This window comes from Pipistrellus kuhlii, unplaced genomic scaffold, assembly GCF_014108245.1.
Source record: "Pipistrellus kuhlii isolate mPipKuh1 unplaced genomic scaffold, mPipKuh1.p scaffold_m20_p_3, whole genome shotgun sequence".
In the NCBI taxonomy this organism is placed as follows: domain Eukaryota; kingdom Metazoa; phylum Chordata; class Mammalia; order Chiroptera; family Vespertilionidae; genus Pipistrellus; species Pipistrellus kuhlii.
Genome location: NW_023425529.1, coordinates 39,109,256 through 39,136,572, shown reverse-complemented (window position 1 = coordinate 39,136,572; position 27,317 = coordinate 39,109,256). Strand labels below are relative to the sequence as shown.

Below are 27,317 nucleotides of genomic sequence, written 5' to 3'. Positions count from 1 at the left end.
CAGCCTAGCCCCTACTGGACTTGGTTCGGAAGTGCATCAGCCAACAGCTGTGCCCGTATGGTCTCCAGCCGAGCCGAGTCACATCTAATAGTGGTTTCAAGTTCACTCTCAGACAACATGATTAGAATGCCCTGAGAACTAAAGATGAACTCAATGACTACTCCATTTCATCAGTCATACATCTTTAACTCTGTACAACAAAGATACACACAGTCACCTTATGTGAAAGCCTGATTATATAAAGTTATGTAATCAGCCTTTCAAATGGAGGAAAACATATCCCATTTTAATATGCTAGATCCATCGTCGGCAAACTCATTAGTCAACAGAGCCAAAATCAACAGCACAACGATTGAAATTTCTTTTGAGAGCCAAATTTTTTAAAACTTCTAACGCCACTTCTTCAAAATAGACTTGCCGAGGCCGTGGTATTTTGTGCAAGAGCCACACTCGAGGGCCAAAGAGCCGCATGTGGCTCGTGAGCTGCAGTTTGCCGACCACAGTGCTAGATCGTTATTTGGCTTGATAATAATGACTTCTGGGATCAAAAACATGCTCCATTATAACTTATATCATCTAAAGTATCACTTGTGACTTACTCATTTCAAGATACTCATAAAATAGTCCCAGTCTTCCCATGAGCTGCAGATGGTAGTCCTGTTCCCATCGCGGAGTTACCTTTTCCGAACCCGAAACTGTGCGGCATCGACCAATTAGATTCTTGACCCAGCTGCCAAAAGAACCAATGGTAAGTTAGGCTATTAGCAGACCAGGTCACAAAAGCATTCAGTGACATCTCAAGATGAATGCATTATCTGCCCAATAAATACATCTTGTGCTTTGACTGAGTACTTCGGTGTATCAAAATTGTAACTGCTACATTTTCTCTTAGCTCCTTTCCTATGGGCAGTTCAGTTCAAAGATGATTTCCCTCTTTTGATTAACTTTGTTCCCCCCATCCCCCCCTCATTTCTATGTTATTATACAAAATTGTCTTTCCAGAGAAAAACAAAGACACAGATTGTGAGCTGGGTGATAAGTGCCGTGGAGAAAAAGTGTTTGTATTTGTGGTAGGGAGTGGGGTGGTGGCAATTTTAATATAATAGGTTTATTAAAAGTAACATTTGAAAAGAGATATTAAGAGGGTAAAAGGGTGCCACGGAGCAGTGGTTAGAGCATTGGACTGCACCCAGAAGGTTCTTGGGTTTGATTCCTGGTTAAGGGCATGTACAGGTTCGATCTCTGGCCCTGGTCAGGGCGTGTGCGGGAGACAACCAATCTGTGTCTCTCACACCGATGTTCCTTTCTCTCTCTCTCCCTCTCCCTTTTTTCCACTAAAAAAAAAAAAAATCAGTGGAAAAAATATCCTTGAGTGAAGATTAACAACAACAAAAGAGAAGGCAAAGGGGCATAGAGATCATTGTGAGGATTTGGGTGATTTTTACTCTGAGGGAACTGGGAGCCACTGAGGGACACAGAGAAAAGTGACATAGTTTGAGATTGGATAAAACAGCTCTAAGATGCTATGCCAAGCTGGACAGATCAACTTCCTGGAAGTCATTGTGCAGAGCGAGGAGGAGACGGCCATGGTGGCCCAGTGCTCTGCCCATTGCGGCACACTGTTCCCGCAGAGCTGTCTGCTGTCCTCCTTCTATGTTGTGTTTTCTTCTTCCTCAAAGCCTGGTGGCCCAGATAAATGCTCCCCTTTTTATGACAATTCGTCCTGAAGAGAAATGGGGGTTGGCAGCGACCTGAGGGTGCACCTGCAGCTGGGAGAACCGTTGTCCCCTAGAGCAGCGGGGCTTGTGGTTTCCCCACGGTGTTCATCGGAGGAGGAGCCACAACAGCAAACTCCAAATGCAGACACAGACATCTGACTGAGCCTCGGCTGAAGGAACACCATGCTTACATGGATTTCACATTCGGACAGTGAGAAGGCTTCCCACTAAGTAAAGGTGGCTGTATATATTGCATGTGCATGCACACATGTGGACACACACACACACACACACACACACACGGTAAGGTATGACTAGCTCACCATGCTGGGTTTCCCACTGCTACTGATCTCAGCATTAACTCCGCACTGACCATTCCGAGGTTCACGAAGGGAGATTTCTCTACCATCAACGTGCCCCTGGCTTCACGATCTTCCCCCACTGCTTTCTCTTCTGTGGCGTTAGGGACGAAGCCGGAGGCTGTGGGAGGTGGGAGGATGTGGTTGCACACCCCTTGAATCTGAATCCACGCTTCCCTGCTTAGTCACTATGTACCTCTGGTCAAGTTCAAATCAAATGGGGTGATAAACCCTACCCTGCCCAAGGTTGCTGTCAGGATTGAATGATTCAAAATGGGTAAAGCATTTAGCCACTTCCGAACACCTCAAACCCCAACACACAGGATTCGTTTTTGACCAACCCAGGCCTAAGTGATTTAGAACTTGGCTTGGGGACGAAGCGCCATCTGGGTCGGCGGATCTCGCTCCAGCCCTTACGAGAAAAACACAGCGCTAGTTGCTAGTGCTACTTCCTAGGCTCCAGCCTAAAGCTCTAAAATCCGCCAAGTCTGGAAATCCGCGGTTTTACAGGTGTCTTGTGGCACCAGGGACCACACGTGTCCATCACCCCTGCTGACCCCAAACTCGAGATTACTGGCTTTGATTGGCTCCTGTTGTGCTCTGCCTCACACATCCAGCCTCAGCCTCTTGCTGAATCCTCTCTGGGGCCCAGAGAGGCAGGTCTTTTACTACTGGGATCCCAATTCCATCACAGTTTGGATTCTGTCCTGGCATGACTGACTCGTGAGACGCTTCCTTCTGGTACTTGCTGTCCTGCCTTCTCTCACCCAGAACTAGTCACGTCAGAGGTCACTGTCTCTCTGAAGAGCTTTCCTTCCGGAGCTACAGAGGCTAAGTCTCTTGTTCACTCTTCCTGCGTGAGCCACTCATCCGTGGAAGGAAATCTCAGGCTGTAGTCCGTCCATCACCGCCCCTGGTCTGTTAGGTTATCTGCTGGGTCGTGATTCTAGTGCAGGGACAGCCGTCTTGACTGCACGTGAGACTTGCCTAGAGCAATTTTTAAATACAGATACCAGACACTTCTTCCCCTGGCCATGGCTGCACATGGCTGCTTCCTCCCTCCAGCAGGGGTTACTGAATAATTTTCCTAGGAATGCACCGGGCCCATTAGCATAACAGCATCGTAATAAGTTGCTTTCTACAAAGCCTTTATTAGGTGTAGAGCGCAGTGTGAAGTACTTTGTACCTCATTTTCTCTTTGATCTTCGTTATTACATTTAATCCACATACGGCAGAAAATCACCATGTGTGCATTGAATGTTCTATAGGATTCCCACTTCGCTAACTTTGAACACAAGCACCTTTTCCTCCGTGGAGCTATTTCATGCCTGAGTTTATACTGTTCCTGAATTTAAAAAGCAGCGAGGGATACCTGTATTCAGGGCTCTCTTACTGTAGCTCTCTGGTCCCCCCTCTAGCCAATGCACATATCTCTTCTCAAGGGAACCATTCGCTTTTCTTGTAAGTAGTCCGTACCCATTGAGGAAAGTACAGAAAACATAAAGGAAGAAAATTACAGCCATCCATTACCTAAACTTTGACCAAAGGATGACGCTATTGGCATTTTGTATATTTAACTTTAATTATTTTCCTTAACATTTTATCATAAAAATCTCTCCAGAGTGAGTTGCTTAATGCAGATATTGCACCAGCCTTTTGTTAAGAACAGAATTCTCAGGGCTGCCTTCAACATCAAGTGAGGCCAGGAAGGCCGAGGAGCTCTGAGCTCGTTGTCTGAGTGCAACAAACAATTCTATTAACTTACTAATTCTATTAAGTTATCAATGTTATGGATTTCAGGCATATGAGTCACTCATTCCCTCAGTGGGTGCTGAGTGCCTGTTGAACACCAGGTGCTGATGAGACCGAACTGGAACCTCGGGCATAGTGCTGGGTATGCTGCTTCTCTTACTCTTAGTCCTAGCCAAGGGCCCAAGTAGGCTGGGGCTGGAAGGGGCGGGGCGGGGACGGGGGAGAAAAAGGTACATTTACAGCAGAATCCATTTCACTAGGAGACATTTAAATAGTGTGAAAAGAGCCACTGACTTAAAAAGCTTTTCTCTCCCTTCTGACATATTTTTGGGATGGGGGCAGCACTGGGTAGCAAGAGTAACTAACATATCTTTAGTGTGTTAGAGTTTTGTATGAAAGAGTTGGAAGGACACTCACATCTATGCACAGAGAAGAAGCAGTGATGAGAAGAGCCTGAGTCACTCTCCAACTTGGCTAACACTTTGCATTCCCAGTTTTCAAACAAGAGAAAAGATGATGCACAACACACAGTTTTAGGTCGGGAGAAGAAATATCCAAAGGCAAACTTCAGGTCCCTTTGATTTGTAACCATTTGGGCTTACAGGAAATGAAGGTGTAGACACAAACATGTTCACACTGTTGGTTGGACCATCTTATCCGGAGACATTTAATAAGCACTGAGTCTACGTTACCTTTGAGGTGGGCAAGCAGTTGCGTGGACATGGAGGCCAAAGACTTGGCTGGGTGGGCTATGTTATCCCCTGTCCCACATCCCAATTACACGACCTGATACTCACGGAAGTAACACCTCTTGTATGTTATTCCAGATTGCCTTTCCTCCCATGATGATTGCCAGCTGCGTTGTCAGTTCAAGGAGACAGCCACCTGGGTCACACTGGAATATTGAAAAGAACCTCATTTAGAAATCAGATGGCTCTAACATGAAACAGAATCATTCATTTTAATTCTTTCCGATCTTCTCTCTTTAGGCTTAAAAAAAAAAAAAAATCTAAGCATGCACAATGAAGAAACTATCTTCAGTTGTCGAGAGAATACAATTCTGTGTTCATACCTCTTCATTCCTGTATTTTCCCAGCCAGTACACTGGGTCTCCGGGATAACCTACAAATTTGCCCTTGAAGAAGGCGATGTAGAAACACGAGGAGTAGTAGTTGACAAACTGGAACAAGAACATCTTCATGGTGAGGCTGTTCTCGTAATCGGTCTGGGTCCGTGGGAGCTCTGGAGTTAACCAAAGAAAAGTTAAGTTTTAAAAACCGTGAACAGTGGATGAGACCCTAATCCAAGATACAGACACAGGAGTTAAAATGTTTTAAAAATACAATTCACACTGTTTCCATTTAAGCTGTTCTGAACTCCTTAATACAGCTCCTGTGTTAAGTCAAATTTACACATGGTTATAAGAGCTTCTCCCCCATAAATATATCCCACAAGGCAAAAAAAAAAAAAAATCAATGGTTCCTTAAAATGTACAAGCACAGTGTTCTCAAATGGGCAAGAATGCTATTCCCTCGTCTTCTTTAGGGTGGGTGTTGAAGAAAACCAACAAAACAAGGGAAACTGGCTGGAAGCATTTGGGGCAGACAAACCAGGTCCCCCTCCTAGTTTAGAATTTAGATTGGGCTGATCACCCTCAGAACAGGACCACCGAGCAGACACATGCAGCGAGTGGGAAGCACTTAGCTCTGGTCACAAAGCAGCTGCCTGGGACACACGCCAGAGAGGAGAGTCACTTATTACAAAAGCGGGAGCCGAGCTGTATGAATGCGAACAGAATGGGGGAAGACATGTAACAGCATGAGCGCTTGTCCTCTGGGCAACAGAGGCCCGTGTTTGCCACTGGAACCGTGACCCTGCTCCACTTATTCGCAATAAAGAGACTATTTACTTTCGACAATAGAGCACATGATGTAATGTAATTGCAAATACCACCCAGCGCTGATCTGTTTATACAAAGCTCGGACATTATAATGACTATCTACAGCTTGGCATTAGGAAAAGGGACAAAGCAGAGACAATTTCATCGCCCATCCAGGCCCGAGAAAATATGTTTACACTTGAAATTTCCGAGACTGGAATCGAAATGCCAAAAAGATAGTCTCCCTCTCCACTGGGTGCTGAAAATGTCCCAGGCACGACTGGAACTGTGGTAGGAACTTACCAAAATTGGTAATCATGATTGCCACTTTTTCATAGATCATGTTGAGGATCATGATGATGACAAAGCTGATGAGGGAAGCGGTGATGGATGTGGCTGTCTGTGGGGTCAGATACTTCTGGATTGGGTCTGTTCCATTCAGGTTCTTGGGAAGTTTGGCAGAAAACACAATGAACACCGAAAGTCTGTAGACGATGATCCCAATGACTGAAGCGATGATCAATAGGATCTGAAAGCACAATAAACACAGCAGCGTGAGACTCCCCAGTCATCATATTTTACACCGAAAAGTTGGCCTCAGACCTTACCTGGACAAGGTGCATGGGTGAAGTGATGTGAAAGCTCACAGAACTGCCACAAGAGAGGCAGAAATCAAGTGCGTTAAAGGTCAAAGAGAGGAAAAGGAATGAAGTCACAAGAGAGTGTGTCCACTAAAATGAGACGTTAAAGTAGGAGAAGCTGTGTGTGGGGAGTTTGGGAGTATGGGAACTCTGTACTTTCTGGGCAATTTTTCTGTAAATGCAATGCTGCTCTAAAAAAAGGATCTATTAAAAAAAAAAAAAAAAGGAGAGTGCGTCTTCAGATGGAATTAACTGGGAATGCGCTCTGGTAGAAGGAAAAAGTCTTTGTGACAGCAGGACCAGAGAAATCATCCCTCTATACTTATGAAATCATTTAGGTTATGAATCAGTGGTTTTTTTGCTCCATTAAGGGCGTATGTGTCCTCCCAACAGAAAACGTAACTCTGGTTCAGGGTCAGTCAGCAGGTACCAGCTTTCGTCTTAGTTGAGTGCCCAGGGTGGGTCTGACCAGGACCAGAGCTCCTAAGCTGTGCAGATGCCCCAGGGTAACCCCTGGAAATGGCAGCAGGTCTCTGCTTATCAAAGCTTCACACACTTTTCATGCTCATATTGTAAGACCTTAAACTGTCAGCTATTCATAACCTCATTTGCACAAGCTTCATTTCCCTAACCCGTCGCATTTAGGACTGCACGCCCCGTGTCAGCAGGAGTGTGTGAAGCAACAGATTGCACGTGGTTGCTAGGATTTCACTTCCTCACTGGGCAGGTTTTCTCTGCCACTCAACAGTGTACACCCGCGGTCCCGTTTTGAAACTGTTTGCCCTGCATCTTCCTCTTGGACACAGTCCAGAGCATGAACTCAAAGTGTCTGACTGCAGGTGAGGACTACTATGAGAGAGAGAACCCACAAAGAGTGTGAGTCTTGGGACTAAGCCAATGGTGTCACGGTTACAGTAACAGAGGAAGACGACTGCTCCCCTGGAGAGCAGTCGAGGGAGCGATTGCAAGCACGGCCCTGGAGCCAGCCTCCTGTGTGGGAACCCGGCTCTGCCTTGTACAAGGGCTGTGGGACCGGGTACAAATGACTGTACCTTTGGGGGGGCCCTCCATCTCCTCACCCATCTACAGGGGATCATAACAGCAAGTAACTTAGAGAATTTTTGTGTGAGGACTCAGTGAGCTGCTGTCAATAAACACATATGAAAAATACTATATAAATATTAGCTCTGATAATGGCAGCTTAAAGTGTTACCAAGATGTTTTCCTTACCTTTTTAGGCCATCAGTTTGTAGAGAAGGATTCTATTTCCTCCTCTAACCTCTCTCACTATCTCCTTTCCTTCACTGTTAAGGAATAACATTTAAAAAAAATATATGTGGTGTATATATAAAAATTTCCAAGGCCAAGAAATATGTATTAGAGAGGGTATATCAAATCCTTTCTCTCTCAGCACAGCACATATAGTCCATATGACCTTTGAGGTTATTAAGGAATTATAATAGTTAAGACTCTTTCTGTGCTCACTCCCTCAGCACACATATATCTTTAAGTCCTCCACAGCCCGGGGAGGGAGGCAGTATCAGATCTCCTTCACAGAGGAGGGAAGAGAGCCACAGAGAGACTAAGCAATTTGCCCCAAACTTAGCAACTAGTAAGTGAAGTCACTGAGAAATGCAAGGACTCCAAAGACCACTAACCTCTACACAGCGCTGCCTCCCACGTGGTTTCTGAAGTGAATTCTAATTCATTCCAGAGCTTTCACAAACTTAATGTTTGCAAACTTCTTCAGGCACGTGGCCGGTTCAATATTTCTCCATCAAAGGCAGAGAAGCTTTGCATTCACCTTCCTCAAGTTTCTTACATATCTTTCCTCACTCTCCCTTTAGTGTACTTTCCTTACCATAACTCTGAATATGTGCTCATCATGGAACACTTGAAAGCACTCTGTAGTGAACCACAGTTGCTTTTGCTGCCTAGGGTCTGTTTCCAGACTGAGAAAAGGACCCGGATTTTGCTTTTAGAGGGAATTCTCTCTACTTTTAGTCCCACGGTTTGGGCTAGACTGCCCTCCCTGCCCTGGGATCCTGATTAGATTGAGACAGGTAGGTATCTCATCCTATTCCCCTCAGCAACGGACTCCGGGGCTGACCACCTAATAAGGGCCACTTATGAAAGGAGATATCTACTCGTGCCCCTGGGGAAGAGAAGCTTCCGTTAGAGGACGCTGCTGAGAGAGGCCTTTCTCGGCTTCCCCGTGATGTGAGATCTGGAATGCTGCAGTCACTCTGCAACCATAAGGGAGAGACCACAGGACACAGAACAAAGATGGAACCAAACCCAGCCCTTGACATCGTCGGGGCTGCAGTACCTCCCCTGGACCAGAGCCAGACCTCAGACTGAGATTGTCGGTCCAACGCCCACTTTGCAGGAGATTGATTTTTCTGTCACCCACAACTGAAAGATTCCTAACGATAAAAGTAAAGACTAAAAAGTTCACAAAAATAGGGAAAATGTATCTACTATCTACCTGTGGCACAATTCCTTCAGAACTATGTGGTTTGCATATTAAGTCATTTTAATAATTGTATCTTTTCCTTAAGCCTATCATAACCAGGACATTTTTACATGTCATAAAACATTTTCATGGACATAGCTTTTCACAGCTGCAAAATACCCCATGGTATAAAGAGTATATATATATATAAATGTGACTAACTCTTTACTGACATAGATTATAGCATGTGAATATTTTTGACTCTTGATACTGCCAGATGGCATTCTAAGAAGGCCAGAGCAGTGTAAAATTCTAACAGCCTAGGTTATAAGAGTGCTGATCAATGCATTTCATCCTCTCAAACACTGGGTCATCACTTGAGAGGTGAAAAATTACATCTCGTTGTAATGCACTAATCTAATTACTCCTGAGGTTTGGCATCTGCCATGACAGTTTTCTCTTGTGACTGTATTCTCTGCCCCTAAGCTCCTGAGGTCTTGAGTATTAGCTTAGGAGTGATCTGGCCTTTTTGTGTATTGATGTGATTAACCCTTTGCCCTATTTGTTAATAATTATTACTTCTGGTGTTTTGTTTAAGCTTAGGGTTCTTTTGATGTATGAAAATTGTTAGCAATGTTTTCATCCAAAAATTCTCCCACTGCTATTAAGTTTAGAAAATCATTTTATATCTAGAGATCATATATTCATCAATATTTATTTCTAGTTATTTTTAGTGTTACTTACCTTTAATATTTCTGGAATTTATTATAGCATGTGGTTCATGATATGGTTTCTTTCTTCAACTTTCCCGCCAATAGCTAACAAGTGTATTTTATTGAATAATCTTTACTTATGCCAGATTTAGAATATTCCTATTCTCCTATATTACTGATATCAGAGCCCATTCTGGGCTTCATGTCCTATTCTCTAATCTGGCTACTCTTGAGTCTACAAAATTCTCTGTATATTACAGACCCTTATCGTTCTAATATGATTTTATTAGTGATAAAGTCAAAATTAACTTAATAAGTTCAAATATTTTAGTAATATTGTCTTTTGATGTAGAATCATATTTGAGGCTTCTTTTACATTTTTCATGCCTTTGATAGTTCCTGTTATCTTTTTGTTAAGACTGTTCTTAGAGCTTTATACATTAATTTGTCATAACTGAATTTTATTTTAGTTGCTACTGATGAAAAATTTTAGAATCCTGAGTGACTCCCAGATGGATTCTTCACCAGAAACTGGAAAATACTGGATCACTGCTCTGATTTAAACAAATAAGATTACATACCCTGTTTCCCAGAAAATAAGACAGTGTCTTATATTAATTTTTTTTCTCCCAAAGTTGCCCTAGGTCTTATTTTCAGGGGATGTCTTATCTTTCCATGCGCTAGGTCTTATTTTTGGAGGATGTTTTATTTTCGGGGAAACACGGTAGTTTCCAGCTCAGTGTTCAGCTTCCTCAACATTCAAAATTGGATATTAAATTGTGTGAAGGACTCACCCAGAATAAGACAGCACTTGCGCAGACGACAGCACGTATGCATTTCCCCCAGGTAGTGAAGGGAACCCGCTCTTCTTCCTGATTAAAAAAATAATAATAATTAAAAAAAAAAAGTAGAAGTTTAGGCAATCAAGGGATTACTCCAATGAAATAATTTTTCTCCTGATGAGTCACTATATCCTAAGCTGAATTTAATTTTTCTAAAATTTAGTTTTCCAACATAGCCTCCTTCCTCATAATTGCATGCTCTTTGTTAACGATTTCAAACATACATACAACAAAACATAAGCAGTGCTCATTTTAATATTTTTTGAAAACGAAAGTGTGAATAATAATTTCTCTGCCATAACCTGAGCTCGGAGGTCGGGTACCTGACGAGGCCACGCTGTGAAGCTGCATTTCCGAGCGTGTCTTAGGTGTTAGAAGCAATGATAGAGAGCTCAAAGTCCATGCAAGATGGAACATCTCATCGATGTTTGCAAATGCGAGGTATCCAGTATGAGCTCTTGGTTGAGCTCTACACATGTTCTCTGTCATAACCGAATTTTTAAAGTTTTCCCTTTAAATGAATATATTTAAAATTTTAAGAGCAGAAGTCAATACCTCTCAGGATTTACGTGGAGAGTAAGAGAAGCTATAGTACAGCAATAGCTGCAGATACTTGTGTGCTATTTACTCTGTACCAGGTACTATTTTGCACAGGTTCTAAACATTAAGTCGATTCAGCCTTACTACAGTTGTTTGAGGAAGCAATTGTATTTGTTTCCATTTTATAACGGAGGAGATAATGGCACAGAGAAATAATTTGTCCAGAATCATTCAGCAGCTACCTTGCTGTGTTTGGATTTGAACTTAGGCAAGCTCGTCCTCAAGACCTGACCACTGCACTATACGCCTCTCTAAGCCAAGGGAGGATGTGTTAGCATGGAAAGTAAAATGAGAAGTAAAATAAAGGCTCAAATAAACTTTCATCTTTAATTGTTTTAACAATGGAAATTTAAACCTATTTGGTGATTTTAAATGTAAAATTGGCAGGTTTAAATTACCAAGTTGATTTTTCTTCAGTAATTTCCTTATGTTACCAATATAAGCTTTTGTTTTTCAGGACTCAAAAGACATTATGAACATACAACTCTGTTTAAGTTTTGGCTCTCATTTCTGAATCTACGATCTTTCAACCACACATGCTTTGGCTCTGTCTTCCACAGTCAGCAGTGGGAGCTATTCATAATGGGGATTATTCGCAGTTTATTACCGTCACAAAGCCAAATGTCACCTTCTTTGGTAACTGGATCTCATTTCCCTCACTTACGAAATGAGGAGTTGAACTGCTCCCTCTGGTTCCTTTTAGTGCTGACTGTCTGTAAATCTGTGACTCAATTTATAAAATCTAGAATCAGGACATTTTCAGAAGCTCTTGGGAAGAGCATGTTTTCCTAAGAGTTATTCATTTTCAAAAGTCACTGTCCTTAAGCTGATTGCTGCAAGTACAATCAGCCCTAAATTGTCTGTGTTGATGGGAAGAAGCAATAATTCAGCCGATTAAAAAATCATCTTTTGCTGGCTTTGGGATATTTATACAGAAAGATATAGAGGCATTTTGTTTCTAATTTTGTAGCAGCAGCAAATTTACGTTTCCAACAATATGAAGTGCCTCCCACAGTGACTGAACATAGTCGGACCTCAACAAAGGTTTTCCTTTTCCACCCTTCCCTCCAAATTAGGGGAAGAGCCACACTGTTTTGTGCACATCCCAGCCAGAAGGGGGAGCAGTGACTGAGGCTTTAGTGCGAGGCAAAGGGGCAGCTAAGGCTGGGATGAAAGGGGCTGAAATAACGAAGGAAGCGCATGTGAACAGTTGAGAATTAACTAAAAACCTATGGATCTTCCGATACATTTATGTCACAGAGTCTATTTTTGTGTGTGTATGTTTTTTACTGGAAGTGGAAAGAAAGGATGCAAACCAGTGCATCTTTTCTTATACAGCAGGTTCTCAAATAATATTGTTTCATCAAATAATAACGTCATTGCATTAGAACACTGATGAGGGGATGTAGGAACCTACCTTTCATTTGTCTCAATTGGCCTAGAGTAAAATTGGTTTCATTATATATCATCTACTTACAGGTTTGCAGAACTTATATCATGACAGCCCAGTGAGGGCTTACTGTACATTTATCTCAAAGTTGGCTTTTGTATTTTTATTTCCCCCCCCCCCCCCATTTTTACTGTTACTGTGAAAGAAGGGACTACCTTTATCTTCCATGTCCACTGTTCTAAGCACAGCTTCTTCACTTTGGGTACACAATCAGGATTCCTGGAGGAGCTTTAAAAAAAACCCTGAGCCCAGAACACACCCCAGGCCACCAAGTACCACCAGAGTAAGTAGTGATGAGAGGCAGGCATCCACCCTGCAATAAGCAGACTGACTCCTTACCTGAGTGATCTCATTTATCACCACGTGAGTACACCGGGCCTCATATTCCGGCCGGGGCTGTTCTTCCTGCTGTAACTCAACCGTGTCCCATTCGTACTCAAGCTCTGCCTGGCGCCGCTTCCAGAACTCCAAAAACAAGGTAACTAATGGAGAGAGAGAACAGGATCATGTGGGCTTCCAATGATGGCTGATGTTCCTTAAATCTATACTAAATACTATTTATTACCCGTAACCCTTGTATACAGTCAACAGCATCTAATTTACAGGTGACACTAATATTTTAAAGAGCAGAAGACAAGTGAAGGCTCTTGTAAGAGCTGACAGCTTATGGGAAAGGGAACAATGTGATGGCCGGAGGAATGGGAGTGTCTAGGGCTGAAGCATGGGCTGCCGGCACTTTTCATCGCCACCTAAACACCACAAATATCCAGTATAGTTCAGAGCATTCACGGCCCATCCTTCAGGCTGCTCTCCCCCACAGCCCTCTCCCTCACGTCCTTCCTAAGGGCTCGAGTGGGGGGGAATGCTTTAGTAATTCCCAAGTCTCTTTCTACCACCACCCAAGCCACCCCAAAGTAACGTTAATATTCTTAAATATAGAAAACTGGTATATTTTTCTATCTTGTGTAAAGTATAAAGTGTAACTTTTAGACATTTTTATTATTTTGTAAGATTTGTAACTTAAAATGCGGGAAAATAAAGAGAACATTACACATTAACTGAAAATGTGGTTTCGGGTTAAATCCTCTAGGCCCTCCTTCCAGATGGCTACCACCAAGCCCTCGCTGTGTAGAAATTCTGTTACCACTGTTCCACCCAGAAATACTGCTCGAGTTTCTACCATGTGCTGAGAAGAGAAAAAAGGCGCAATCTCTTTTTCAAGGAGCCCCTTAGGTGTACAGAGATTACAGTGTAGTGCTAGTTACAGTAGACTACTAAGAGGTACTTGGTAAAGGTCAGCCCAGGTTGCTCTGGGCACACAGAGCCAGCATAAGTAACCAACATGGAGCCATGGCTCCCGCAGAGGAGGGGAGCCCACGTGAGTTTTGAGGTGACTTCGACTGATCAGGTTAAAGCCACCTCCCCCCACCCCCCAAAAAAAGGAGCTGCTCAAAGCAAAGGCCAGGGGATGAAGAGAGCCAGGTACTTTGCAGACACTGGGTGATGGACAGAGTGGGGCAGCCAGGTGGAGTGAGTGCAGGACCTGTGTTGCTCTGCACAAAGGGTGGACAGAACCTACCCCACAGGCTATTGGGAACGTATTGAAACCAGAGCTGTCAAGGCCCTCCAAGCCCTCTGAAGTCATTGTTATGGTGATCCCATTTTAGACACCAAGAAACGGAGGCGCAGGCAGGTTCAACTACTCGCCTGCGGTTAGTACCGAGTCAGAAATCAAAGCCAGCTTTGCCCCTGACTCTCCTGCTCTCCAATCCCCCTCCTTTGGCCAGTGGATGACAAGGTAAACTACAACACGTTGCTTGGGTGTCATCGCTGCTGGCTTTCTCAGTTTCTGATTCTGGCACTCCGCTGGGCACACTGCTAGGAACTGTCCTGTTCCCAGGCAGGGCCTCTGTGGGAACACGAGCCCTGGGCGGAGCCTGCTGTGGTTGCCGGAATGTCTGCACGGGAATATAGGTGGAGGGCCAGCTTCCTGTCGTGGGTGCTGTTGTTAACGGAAGCACAGAGCTCAGTGAGTAGGGGAGGTTACTCCTTGCCGTCCACTTGGTTGGGAGCCAGTTGTCCTTATAAAGCTCTGAAACCTGAGGCAGGAGTTACGTAAGGCCGCCTAGCCTCTTTAAATAGGAATGATGCCTCCCCGTCCCCTGCCGCCAAGTTGTAGTTTACCTTGTACTCCACTGGCCCCATCAGGGAGCACAGGGAGCTGAAACCGGTATGACTCAGTGGACAGAGCATCAGCCTATGGACTGAAAGGTCCCGGGTTCGATTCCGGTCAAACGCATGTACCTTGGTTGCGGGCACAGCCCCAGTAGGGGGTGTGCAAGAGGCAGCTGATCGATGACTCTGTCTCATCGATGTTTCTAACTCTCTGTCCCTCTCTCTTCCTCTCTGTAAAAAAAAAAAAAATCAATAAAATGTATTATTTTTTTAAAAAAGGAGCACAGGGAAAGGCCCAATTGTCCCCAAATTCCATCTCCTGGCACAACAGCTACCACGTATGAGTTAACATTGGAGGATGAAATCCACAGAGCCCTGGGGTATTCCTTCCCGACCCTCTCAGTTCCTCAAATGCCCCAAAACCTGTGAGGGAATAAGCTGTGAGAGAAACTGAGCTGGTTCACCTGTCCGACCCCTGAGAGCTGGACTGATGTGGCTGCGCCTGCTCTCAGGAAGGTCTGCTCCGTGTGCCTGGGCCTCCCTCCTTAGCCTGTGCCGACTCCACTGAGAAACTGCCCAGCCACGTGTGTCCTTGTCCCCAAGCAGGAGGAAACGAGGCATCGGTGGGATGAAAGTCTTCAGGGCACTAGGTATCTCTGTGGATCCAGCTGTGGTGGCTGGTCCCGCCTCCCACCTGCCGCATGCTGGCCTCATGTGGCTGATACTCCCAAAGAGACCCCTAGTGTAAGGTGACCAGATGTCCCGATTTTTAACAATTTGTCCCGCGTCCCGCGGCGTTTTTTAAAAAAAGTCCCAATTTTTGGAAAGATTCTTTTAAATCTTTTGGACTTTTTTTTAAAACGCCATGGGATGTGGGACAAATTGTTAAAAATCGGGCTGTCCTGCCAAAAGCAGGATGTCTGGTAACCTTACCCTAGTGGACAAATGAGTCACCCATGAGCCAACCTTCCTGGGCTTCATCTGAAACAGCACAGTGCACCCACTTACTAGAGTCCCCTGGGCTCATGTCTCCTGGCTACACACCCAATGCACCCCATCAGGTAGAAGAGCTTAGTTCTTTAGTTTACTTGAGAATTCTGCTAGTATTGCATGAACTCTCCATCCCCAAAGTTCTTTCAACTGTGTCTTCCTACTAAACGGTTAAACGCCCAGTGGAAGTGTCCATTCTGTCAAGAACGGCACACTTTGTTCCCTACGCTGAGCTCAACGTTCGTGCTTCAAAACAGGCAGCCCTCACGATCCTGACCTGTGTTTGCTTCTGCATGTACTGTGGGTCATGCCCACTGGAATGCCACCGTGAGGGCCGGAGTCTCGTTTCATTCATGTGGAAGCACTAGCCCACAGCAGGCACTGAGTGAATGAGCTGTAGGAAGCCAATCCAGAGCTTGGAGAACCCCCACCACGTAGGATCCCCGATGGATGGAACCATCTACTCCAGCTGCTCCCCTCTGTGCGTGACCACCCGCCCACTGTCATCCTCTGCTATACCAGATCACATGGGCCCCCTCCTGTTTCCCTACGCCCGGCAACAGGTCTGCATAAGCCGAGATGGAGAACATGTCATAGAGAATGCGCCAGTTTACTGCGGAGGTCCTGGTGGCTCTAGCCCCTTGATTGCTGGGAGGATGTCAGAGTAGACGGACTGAGGGAATCGTCATGAGTTCTGTCCTACCTCCCAACTCACCAGAAACATAAGATCACAGCAGCGGAAACTCTGGCCCTTCCAACTGAGGAAAGACACTATAGGTGGGAAGGCGGTGTCTGCCCCACCATGGCCTCTGTAGGAACCCAGCTTGCTGGGAAAAGCCTCTCAGGAGCCACGCGAGATACCTTCCTTGTAATTCTTTTAATTTTGCAATTTTGATCTGTTAGATGTGTTTGGAATCCTTTTTCAAAAAAACACATAAAAATCTCCAATTTCCTTCTCTGCAAAGAAAGTGACTTTTCATTTAAGAAATAAAGCAGCGTATTTTCATGAATGTATATCTTTAATCATCTCTCCTTTTAAAGAAAACTGACTGCACACATGAAAGGCCTGCTCGTGGTGGCGCCCAGAGGCAGGCATAAGTGAAAGGAAGCTTTCTGATCTCATCGGGCGAGTGGCAAGAGGCTACGAGCCTGGCTTTCTTCTTCCCGGTACACGTGTCAGGTGAGGTGGACCCAGAGTCACGGAGTGAAGACTTTCTAACCCCTTCCTACAATTCCCAGCTCCAGACAGAACCGCCGTTCTTCCAATCAAGTAAACATGTATGCATCTTTCTAAGAGCTTCCTATAACTTTATTACTATACACTGCGTTTTGTCACCGACTGAAAGGCTGACAGCCACATTGTTTGCAGAGCTCTTGTTCTGTGCTCCTCACCTTCTGCTTCCCTCAGGGGAGTTGAGTAATTTGGTTAATCTTCCTGAGTGTCACTTTCCTCATCTTTAAAATGGGAGTATAATAGCCATCCATTAGCTCACTATCTAGCAACAGTATCAACAGGAGATGGTTTACGAAAAGAAGACTGTATTTTTCTCACAAAAAAAGCAGTATCGGCAATCCTAATCAGCACTATAAAGAAAGGAGAGTGGGCACTATTCCTTGTCTTCCCTGAACTTGAACATAAGGGGTAAAACAGCCTCTGTTTACCAAAGGCTTCTGAACCCAAGGAGCAGTTCTGCCTAGGAAGTGACAGGACTGCCAAGCAAGCAAGAAATGGCCTGGTGAAAAATAACGAGCTGTTAGCAGATCCTGAACCTCAAAGGCAAAAACCTGGAGAGTTGCCGGGATGGGTGGGAGTTTCTTAGTCCTTCGTTTCACACAGCGAAGGATTTGCAGGGTTCCTGGAAGGCATGGTAACCTGGTACAGCCGCCCAGCATTCTGGAGCGCTCCTGGCCATGTCCCTGCTGACTCACCGCTGCACATCCCTGACGGAGAGCACCACAGCCTGGCCTGGGGTGACCCTGCGTGATGTCACACAGGAGTTTCCTGTTCTCTTTCTTTTGCGCTCTCCCTGCAGTAAAACACCTGGCACAACTCCAGTGGGAGGCACTGTACTTATTTCTCTGGCAAACCACATACCATGAAGCTCTGGCTGATTAAAGAGATACAGTTACAACAACAGAAGAGGGATGGCTGGCTAGGACCTTGGGAATTAAGAACAGCCTGTCCTTTTTTAAAAAACACACACACTTTTATTGACTTCAGAGAAAAAGGGAGGAGAGGAAGAGGGAGGGAGGGAGGGAGGGAGGGAGGGAGAGAGAGAGAGAGAGAGAGAAAGAAAGATCAATGATGGGAATCACTGATCGACTGCCTTCTGCATGCCCCCTATTGAGCCTGCAAGCAGAGCATGTGCCCTTGACCAGAATCGAACTTGGGACCCTTCAGTCCACAGGCAGATGCTCTATCCACTGAGCAAAACTGCTAAGGCAAGAACAGCCTATCCTTTTAATCATGGTATTATTACATTTAGAGGAAGTACACATCAGATGAAGAAGATGACCACAAAGGGAACAGGTGTTCAGTTCACTAAGGCATTGTTGGCGTTATGTCCAGCTGTAGCTGGACAAGAGGCACACTCTTGGTAGATGGGAGTGTTCTGGTTGCTATAAGAGTTTGCTGTTCAAGGGAATATAGTCAATGATATTGGAATAACTATGTATGATGTCAGATGGCCACTAGATTTATTAGGGTGATCACTGCATAATTTAAATAAATGTGTATGTTGTATACCTGAAAATAATACTCTATATCAACTGTAATTAATTTTTTTAATTAAAAAATATAAAAAAAAATTTTCTTCTCCTGAAGGGCTGGAATATTTTGACAGGCCTTGAAAGTATTCAGATCTCTTTACTCACAAAGGTAGATAAGGTAGAAGAGCTTGCTTAGCCTTTATTCCAACGTCCTAATGGAAAGACTGCAAGTGAGAACTGCATTTCTCACGGCCTCTCCTGCGGCTGGAGTTCCAGATGCAGCTTTTAAAATGCCTGTCTCCCGCATCTGTGAGTCACCGGAATCAGAAGCAGGGCTGAACAGAGCAAAGGTGGCTGTGCGAGCTGCTATGTCGCTGATGTGGACCAGCAGGATCAGCACAGGTCTGGAACTCCCATTTCCCGAGCTCCCAAAAAGCAACTAGCTAGAGTAACGTCTTCTTGATTCCCCGGACACCTATAAGACAGGTGGCCAGTGTTTCTCTGGAAATCACTAGGCCTAGACTAGAACTCAAAAGTGAAAATGAAAATTGCAGCCATGCAGCCAAGAGCCAGGAGCCAGGGAGGATCCGATCGAGGCAGGTAAGAAGTAACAAGGAATGGGGTGGCTGAGAACCTTTACTTCAATCATGGGTTGGTGTGCAGGACTCTAGGAGTATGAATGGCTGGCTAGAAGGGTGAAAATAAGTATATGGTCTGCACTATATTTCTTATATCGATAAAAGCTTTTCTTTTTCTTTTTTTAATAAGCTTTTAAAAAAATTTGATTTTTTTTCAGAGAAGAAAGGAGAGAGAGAGATACATGGATGAGAGAGAAACATCAATCAGCTGCCTCCTGCACACCCCCTACTGGAGATGTGCCGGTAACCAAGGATGTGCCGGTGACCTTGACCAGAATTGAACCGGGGACCCTTCAGCTTGCAGGCTGACGCTCTATCCACTGAGCCAAACTGGTTAGGGATGTACTGAATTTCTTATAAAAGCTTTTCTATTCTCAACTTGTATAACTCCTAGGGAACAGAACGCTAAGTGCCCCATCTATCTGGGCACAAGAGAGATGCTGCAGGAATGTGAGGATGGTGATATGAAAAAACATCACAGGATCCTCCTGCCTCTTCAGCTCTACAATTTCAGGCTTTCTGCAATGAGGCTCACAGCAGCAGTCCTCATCAGGCAGAGGTAACAAGGAAAGCAATATAAGGCACTTAAAATAAAGACTTCATCATACATGTGCTTAACGATACACATATGGTGCTGCAAGCAGGCCTGAGATGTTTTCTGCATCCTAAAATCAGGTGACATAAAATCAATAGCTCACTATGCTTCCGTCAGTTCGGTAAACATGGTGTAGTTAATGATCATGAAAACCAAGGCTAGCTAGGAAACAGGAGGGTTGTCTGGCAGTGCAAAAACTAATATACAGGGAGAAGCAAAAGGAGGTTTACATTTTTTCATATGGAAAACAATTACAACAAATTACAACAATTAATAAATAGTAATATAAAAATAAACTCCGTGTTTCACGTACTTACCGCTGTAAACCTACTTTTGCCCCACCCTGTTGTGTATTTTTTTTTGGCGTTATTTAAGATGTCTTTTTAACATAGGCCTGTCAGCACCCATTAGGACATGGAGTTCAACAGATGGGTCAGAATTTTATCTGTTATGAAAGTGCCCACCACCCATGTGTGTGGCACCGGTGCCCTTACTGGGGGGAAATGCGGATTATGTAACAATGGAGAAGTACTAAGGATCTTAACATATGAATCTGATCTTTATTCTTCCATGTGTCATATATTAACCAGTATTTGGTTTTCAGCCAAAACATGCTAAGTGTCTGAATGACAATGTAACTTTGTAGGTAAGTTTGGCCACCTTATAGTCTAGTTCAGTGGTTGGCAAACTCATATAGTCAACAGAGCCAAACATCAACAGTTACAACGATTGAACTTTCTTTTGAGAGCCGAATTTTTTAAACGTAAACTTCTTCTAATGCCACTTCTTCAAAATAGACTCGCCCAAGCCATGGTATTTTGTGGAAGAGCACACTCAGGGGGCCAAAGAGCCGCATGTGGCTTGTGAGTTTGCCGACCACGGGTCTAGTTAATCAAGGAGTGAAAGCTAGTATTTCTAAAAAGTGTCCAAACAATGTGTGTTCTGAGACCCCTTTGGTGACCTTCACAGGCACAGCCACCGCAAAAGAGAAATACCGCCCAGGACATGTGTGGAGAACTGTGCCTGTGATTCCCGTGTGTTGATGTGTTGTCTTAAGAATAAGAGACTTGCTTCTGTTTCTTCCCCCACCTACCTATAAGCTGAACTCCATTTTCCTCTTACACAATGAAGTTGGAAATGTGTTTATCTTTGAAAGTGGACATTTTTTCTTCTATGGTAGAACATTTACATCAATTAAACATGTAAAAGTCTGTATTTACAAAAAATAATCACCTCATTAATGATACTATTCAAAGTAAATGATACAAAATATAATGTTAAAGCTTCTATATATGATTATATTGTTTAGGATTGTACTTGTTCGATGTATTAAATGGGATGTGAACGCATGGTGAGAGTAGCACGTGCTTATTAAATGCTCACTTACATAGAGATGTATAAAGAAGAAAGCTTACCTGTGACTGCTGTGTCGGCACTTCCCCAGAGCCCCAGCCCCAGGCAAGTCAGGGTGGTGGACATCTGTCGGGCTGTGAACGTGATGGCTGCCAGGGAACCAAGCCTCCCTCCACTCCAGCCCCTGGGTAGTCCGCCCACTACCTCACATGGTGGCCATGACTTACTTTGGCTGATGGAACATTTGCAAACTCATGCAACCAGAGGCTTACAATATATATGCATTAAGGCTTGTCCTCTCTTGCCTCTTTTCAGAACTCTACAACTGCCATGATGGCACGCCCAGTGGAGGATGAGGGACAGCATGGAGCAAGATGAGCTGGCCCAGCTGAGCCCCACGAACCAATTGGCGTGGTGACTGCCGGACTAGCCCAGGGGAGCTGTCAGCTCGATCAGCTGAGCCAGCCCATAGCGGAGGATCCCCCTAGCTGACCTAGAGAACGATGAGAATTATAAAAGTGTTTCTGAAGCTACTACATTTTGAGGCAGTCCCTTATGCAGTAACTGATACAATGGCCTTTAAGAATTCCAGCTGGAGTTGTAGGGGAGTTGAAGTTTGGGCCATCCAAGGTCCTAAAAGTGGGTTACGTTGACAGCCTGTACAAAACTGCATAATGCTATTAAGTTGGGGCATTTGTGTGATCTTAGGTTGTGTGTGTGTGTGTGTGTGTGTGTGTGTGTGTGTTTAAGAGGTAAAATAAACTGAAAAAAGAAAAAAGAAAACTTACCCCAGACCCCCATAAATACTGCAAAGACTAGGGTTCCAAAACTGTCAAAGATGCACAATTTCTGGAAAATACAATAATGACATATAAATTAATCCTGTTCTCCACTCATTAGAATTCATCAAATAGTCAATGCTTTGTGTGTGTGTGTGTATACAGTCTGAATTTCTTTGTAAAGCTGACACCTTATTCAACAATCACAATAATATGCACTAAATCCTTATAGATGGGGTTTCCCACTCTTTTGGAAGCAAACAGCCTTTGCTGTGTTTACAAGTGTGTTTTGCGATGGAATCTTTCCATCTCATGATCAGGAAAATAGGAGGGCTGCTAACACTCCACTCCGTGTAAAGCCTCTCTCAGACTTCTGAATAATGGCCTCATCTATGAAAAACAGGAACAGGAAGTAGTATGGTCCTAAGAATACAACGAACTCCACGAAACTTTTAGACTACGATTTGCATCTTATCATCATCCCGCCCTGGTCAGAGGATAGGTTCCTGAATTCCTGCGTGTCTTGATAAGAGAAGTACAAGGGGGCTATTCTGAGATGGCTCTCCCCCAGAAGAGTTCTGCTTCCTCACACCCAGGGAAGGCCTTTCTACCAGCACTGACGGAGGCTCCCAGCAGAACAAGGGTACACGGGCTTTTGCTGACATTACAAAGGGTACAGTGCCCATTACAGAGAGAATCAGTGACACATCTGCGCAAAGGAGGCTCTGTTCACAAGTTCTGCCACGCTTCATCTTTTTGCTACTATATAAATAGCCTATCTCCCTCTATAAATTCCTGGAAAAATCGTTCCGTTAGTTACTCATTTCTCATGAGTGAGCTTTTTTTTTTTCTTTCTTTTTTTTCCCCCCCAGCTCCTAAAAATATCTGTAAGGTTAATGGAAATAGTGGCAAACATATATAATACCAACTTCAGGGTAGATAAAAATAAAAGCAAAGACAACAGGACAGAAAAAAAAAGAAAAAGCGCCAGGTTAAAAAGAAAACAAAACAAATTTAAAAAGCCAGATTTTTCAAATGCTGAAGAACGTGCCAAGCTGCTTCTGAGGAAAACTCATCTTTGTTTGAGGTAACTTCTTGGGTTGCCCTTTCTATTGGTGTAAAGTAGGTCAACTTTCATCCCTGTTGAAACATTAGTTATGTTATTTTCATAAAAGATTAGCCACCTAACCCTCTTCTCGGACATCCATTTTCCAAAGCAGATGCCCTTCAGGCACCCATACACACCCTGCTCAGAAAGCACAATCCCAAGCGGCTGCCGTCTATGCCTCTCAAACACTCTCCCCTCCCCGCACAGGAAGACAATGGACAGGCGAGGGAAGGCCCTGCGAGCAAAGCTCTCCACCTGTTCCTCTCGTCTGGGGGTGCCATGCACCACACCTTTCAAACATTTTAGCTTTGGCTCTTATGGAACCACTCCTCTGAGTTGTTTCTGAATGCTAACTCTTATCTCTCACTGAAAATTGTAAGAAAAGTCTCATGAAAAATCACCCTGTGAGTTATCACACTGTTATCGACAATTCTGTCCAATGTTAATTCTTCTCTTTTAGGAATCAACACAAGCTTCTTTCTATCTGATGCCTCCCTGCTTACCCTGACACCTCTGCTCCATCCACACTATAAAGAAGGAAATCCTGTGAATTCTTTGCCCTGCTATGCTGAAAAACCCAATGGAAGCACATCTACCAGTGCGAGAGGGGAAAAAAAAAAGAGGAGGAGCAAGAAAAAACAGGTTTATTGCTGATGCCAAGATTGCACCAGTTGCCTGGTTTAAGACAAGGGATGCACCTTGCATGCCTATGACAGGTAGTTGATCCAAGCTACCATTTTTGCCACGTGAGTAAAAGTCAAGGACCCAAGAGAAAAGGAGGTGGCTGGCCTCTCTGATCTAGGTGGCCCACAGTGACATGGGAGCAGGAAGTAGGAGAGAAGGAAAGCAAGGGGCTTTTCTGGTGAGAAGCCTGGCTTAGCGTGCTTGGCAGGATGGTGCAGGGGGAAAGCCAGCTGTGCGAAGGGCAGCCCCATGTCTGCACACGGCTTCAGTCACAGGGAGCAGGAAATAAGAGAGCTGCGCATGCAGGCATGCTGATTTTAAGAGAGGAACCGATCAGAATTTAGAAAATGACCCTTTGTTATGCTTTCTTCCTGCAAAAGAATAAATTCAAAATTTTATAGCTTAATGTATTTCTAAGAACAAAGTATTATAATTTACCATGTTTCGCTTTTATCTTGCCAGCCAAAAGCTAAGGACTTGACTCTGCTCAATCACAAGAACAATGTTATTCCTGATTATTTTTATAACTGTTTCATTTCCCTGACCCTGGTTTTATATGCATATTTATATGTGTAGTTTGTTAATCCTTTTAGCATATATGTCAATTAGTGAATACTCCATTTCTCCCCCCCCCCCAAAAAAAAAAAGTAGAAAAAAATATATAAGTCAACGTATAAAGAAATAATTGAATAGAGGCCCTGGCCTGGTACTCAGATGATTAGAGCACTGTCCTGATACAACATGGTTGTGGGTTCAATCCCCGGTCAGGGCACAGACAAAACACAACCAATGAATGGACAAATGAGTGGGGCAACAAAGAGATGTTTCTCTTTCCCTTCCTCTTCCTCTCTCTCTAAAATCATGCAATAAAACATTATTAAAAAAAGAAATAATTGGATTAACCAACAAAAGGGAAAGCATAAAAAACTTTTTTAAAAACATATTTTTCATTTCATTTTTTATATATTTCCTTCCCTTTGTAAATCACTCTGACAAGGCTCAAGGGATTGTTCAGGAAACTGGAGTAGAATGACTCGTATTTTTTCCAAAACAAGGGGAAAAAATATGTGCACAGGGATATAGTTCCAAGTCATGTGTTTAAAACGGGTCAGAAGCAATGAGAAAAGAAATGGGGGTGGAGTGAGTGAGAGAGAATTCCTTAAAGAAAGTGGAGTTTACAGTTGCAATTTGCCTCTGGTATTAATTACTGTTGGCATCTGCTTTAAGTCCAGTGCCTGGGGTCACTCTAACTCCTGACCTTTGTGAGTGAACTTCACTGGCAGGCAACTTCACTTTTACCAGCTTCAAATCCTTTCCTTTGTGTCATCTCTGGCAGATATTTGTGGGCTAGCATTTGTGTTGATTTGCAGGGTGGGCAATGAAATCTATTCTAATTCATAAATTAAGCATAAAAACCCATGCGTTGACGATACCCTGCAATCATCTTAATTACGGGGTGGGACAGTTTTTCAAACACAGAGCTCAACTTGAGAGTGAAGTGCCTGGTACTACTGTCAGCTGGGGAGCCAGACTCCCAGTCAGTTCCCGGCTTTGCTAGTTAACAGGTGGGTAACCTTGAGCAAACTATTTAATTTCTCAGTTCCTCAGTGTTTTAATATGTAAAGTGGAGATAATACCTGCCCTGACTATCTCATAGGGTTACTGTGTGTGCCAAAAAGTGATAAATACAAGACTTTGCTAAGTATAAAATACAGTGGCATTGCTTCACTGGTAATATGTCAATGTTGTCAGGAAAACTCTCCAATGCAAGCGGGCCTGCTTTCTCGGGGGGGGGGGGGGGGGGGGGGGGGGGGGGGGAGGGAGAGAGGGGAGAGGGAGGATGCCATTTAATAAGCTCCCTCCAGGCTCACTGTTACCCTAAACCCCCTGGAGCTGAGGAGTCTTACAGCTCAAGATCATCTGCAGTTAGCCAGGGTGCCAGATGTGTTTTATGGGGATTTTTTGAGACAAAGTGAGTATCTGCTGTCATTTGTATACAAAACCTTTTTCATGCACATTTACAGATACAGTTGAAATATGACCATCAAAGTCTTTAAAATTCCAAACATTTTTCATTCACTTGAATTTAGGAAAATACTTGTAACAGTAACCATAATGGAAAGTATTCGTGAAATAAGCTCTGTCTGAGATTTCTGCTTTGATTGCCAGATATATCAAATAGTTTCAACCCCACAGTTCCTCCAGGATCCTCTAGATTATAGATGAGGCTTTTAATCTCAACTTATTTGCAAAAGAGAAATAAACATGTGTTTTATATTTACCTTTCAGAATGAAGGGTTAATTTAAAATTACCTTTCTGAATTCCTCCGAGGGGGGGGGGGAATTAATGTTTTGCTAAAATGATTAGAGGAAAAATTATCTTTCATTACTTGGAAATGTTTGGAATAACAAAAATTACCTGTGAGGACTCGCAAGTAATATTGAGCTTCCAGAATGGACAAAGCTTATCACACTGAGGACACATTATGATGTTGCCGCCAATATTAGGATCACAGACTTCTTTGCTAGAGAAAAGAGAAAATTTTAATGTTTAAAAAATTTAATGAATAGGACTGCCTTTCTAGTAGAATGATAAAATCCAACATCTATTCATATAAGAAAATATAAGACAAAACTAAATTCTTATAAAACTAGGACTGGTAATGTTTCTCTGTCTTTCCCTCTCTCTTCCACTCTCCCTAAAAATCAATGGAAAAACATCCTTGGGTGAGGATCAACAACAACAACAACAAAATAAAGTAAATCTTGGAAAGTCTATTCTTCTACGTAAGTAAGAGAACAATGGCAAAATTAGTCAAAATTAACCTCTGCAGAGCTCTGCAAATTAAACAAAAACAACAACTTAGTGGGCATTTATTTAAGGAAAAACAGCTAAATCTCTGTAAGAATATTGTCTATAACCACCATTCAAGAAATTTATAAAAATGTATCTCATCACTTTGAAAGTATAATTTTTAAAATGCCTTCTTTTTTCTTGGCTGGAGGTCTATACAAAACAATGGAGAGGCTAAAGACAAATGTAGGTAATAAGTGCCAACATTCAGCCTGTGGCCCTAAACGCTTTTCCAGTGAAGAGAAGTGAGGACTTCACAGGCCATCTGCAGCTTTCTGGCTAAGAAGCCCCGTGGGTACAGAACGCTCAGAACTCTGTTACACAGAACAGATCATGATGCCTACACATCAGGGCTGCCTGCCTGAGGAGCCAGCCTGGTATGTCCCAAGCTAGAAAAATTTGGTCTGCTCATAGCTGGTGTCCAGACATTTTGATCTGGTGGGAAGGTCAAAGGAAAATACTTGGTTTAGTGTTGCATGTCTCCTGAGAGTTGAGTTCACCAAAAGCAGAGGCATAACAACGCGATTCAGAACAGCGATGGTGCAATGCAGTGTTCTGGCTCCCGCATATTTCTCTCTAGACAGTACAGCTGGTACCTGCATTCCAACTTCAAGCACAAACTCATTCTTTATCACTTATTCTTTCCCCTAATTTTGTAAGGGCTAGTTTTTAAAAAGTTAAAAAAAAAAAAAGTATTGTTTACTTAAGTTTTTAGGCATGCATAAGAAATAATTTCTAAAAGCATAAAAACACCAATTTTTCCAGTTTCACCACTGAAACTTCAGAGTGACCAGAGCTGCTCTTGGCCACATCTGTAGGGCTAAGCAAAGCATTCCTCTGGAGGCCAGAAGTTCAAGGATGATCCTCCCTACATCCCTCTTTTCCTTTGCAAACAAAGCATTGTCTGAAAATATTGAAGTGTTTCCTGAGGATAATATTCCTGCCAGAAACTGGGCTGCATGATCTAAGAAAAAAATTTTTCCATTCCACTTATTAGACTCAGATCAAAAAAAGATGTATCGT

The 27,317-nt window shown here is 43.5% G+C and overlaps 1 protein-coding gene and 1 long non-coding RNA gene across 6 annotated transcripts in view; both read right to left on the bottom strand.

The window, feature by feature from the left end:
* Window positions 1-27,317, bottom strand: part of ANO6 (anoctamin 6) — a 172,078-nt gene that overhangs the window by 16,580 nt on the left and 128,181 nt on the right. For all 5 annotated transcript variants that reach the window (XM_036459323.2, XM_036459324.2, XM_036459327.2 and 2 more), the window contains 8 exons: window positions 25,860-25,965; window positions 21,658-21,718; window positions 12,749-12,891; window positions 10,312-10,389; window positions 6,012-6,237; window positions 4,902-5,071; window positions 4,627-4,724; window positions 600-730 (listed from right to left, as the gene is read on the bottom strand). In XM_036459323.2, coding sequence (XP_036315216.1) covers window positions 600-730; window positions 4,627-4,724; window positions 4,902-5,071; window positions 6,012-6,237; window positions 10,312-10,389; window positions 12,749-12,891; window positions 21,658-21,718; window positions 25,860-25,965 — 1,013 coding nt within the window. The remainder of the gene's footprint in view (window positions 1-599; window positions 731-4,626; window positions 4,725-4,901; window positions 5,072-6,011; window positions 6,238-10,311; window positions 10,390-12,748; window positions 12,892-21,657; window positions 21,719-25,859; window positions 25,966-27,317) is intronic.
* LOC123653180 lies at window positions 18,390-20,203 on the bottom strand. Its single transcript, XR_006742828.1, has 2 exons — window positions 19,253-20,203; window positions 18,390-18,997 (listed from the first exon to the last, which is right to left on the bottom strand). It is a non-coding gene; the product is annotated as an uncharacterized LOC123653180 (long non-coding RNA).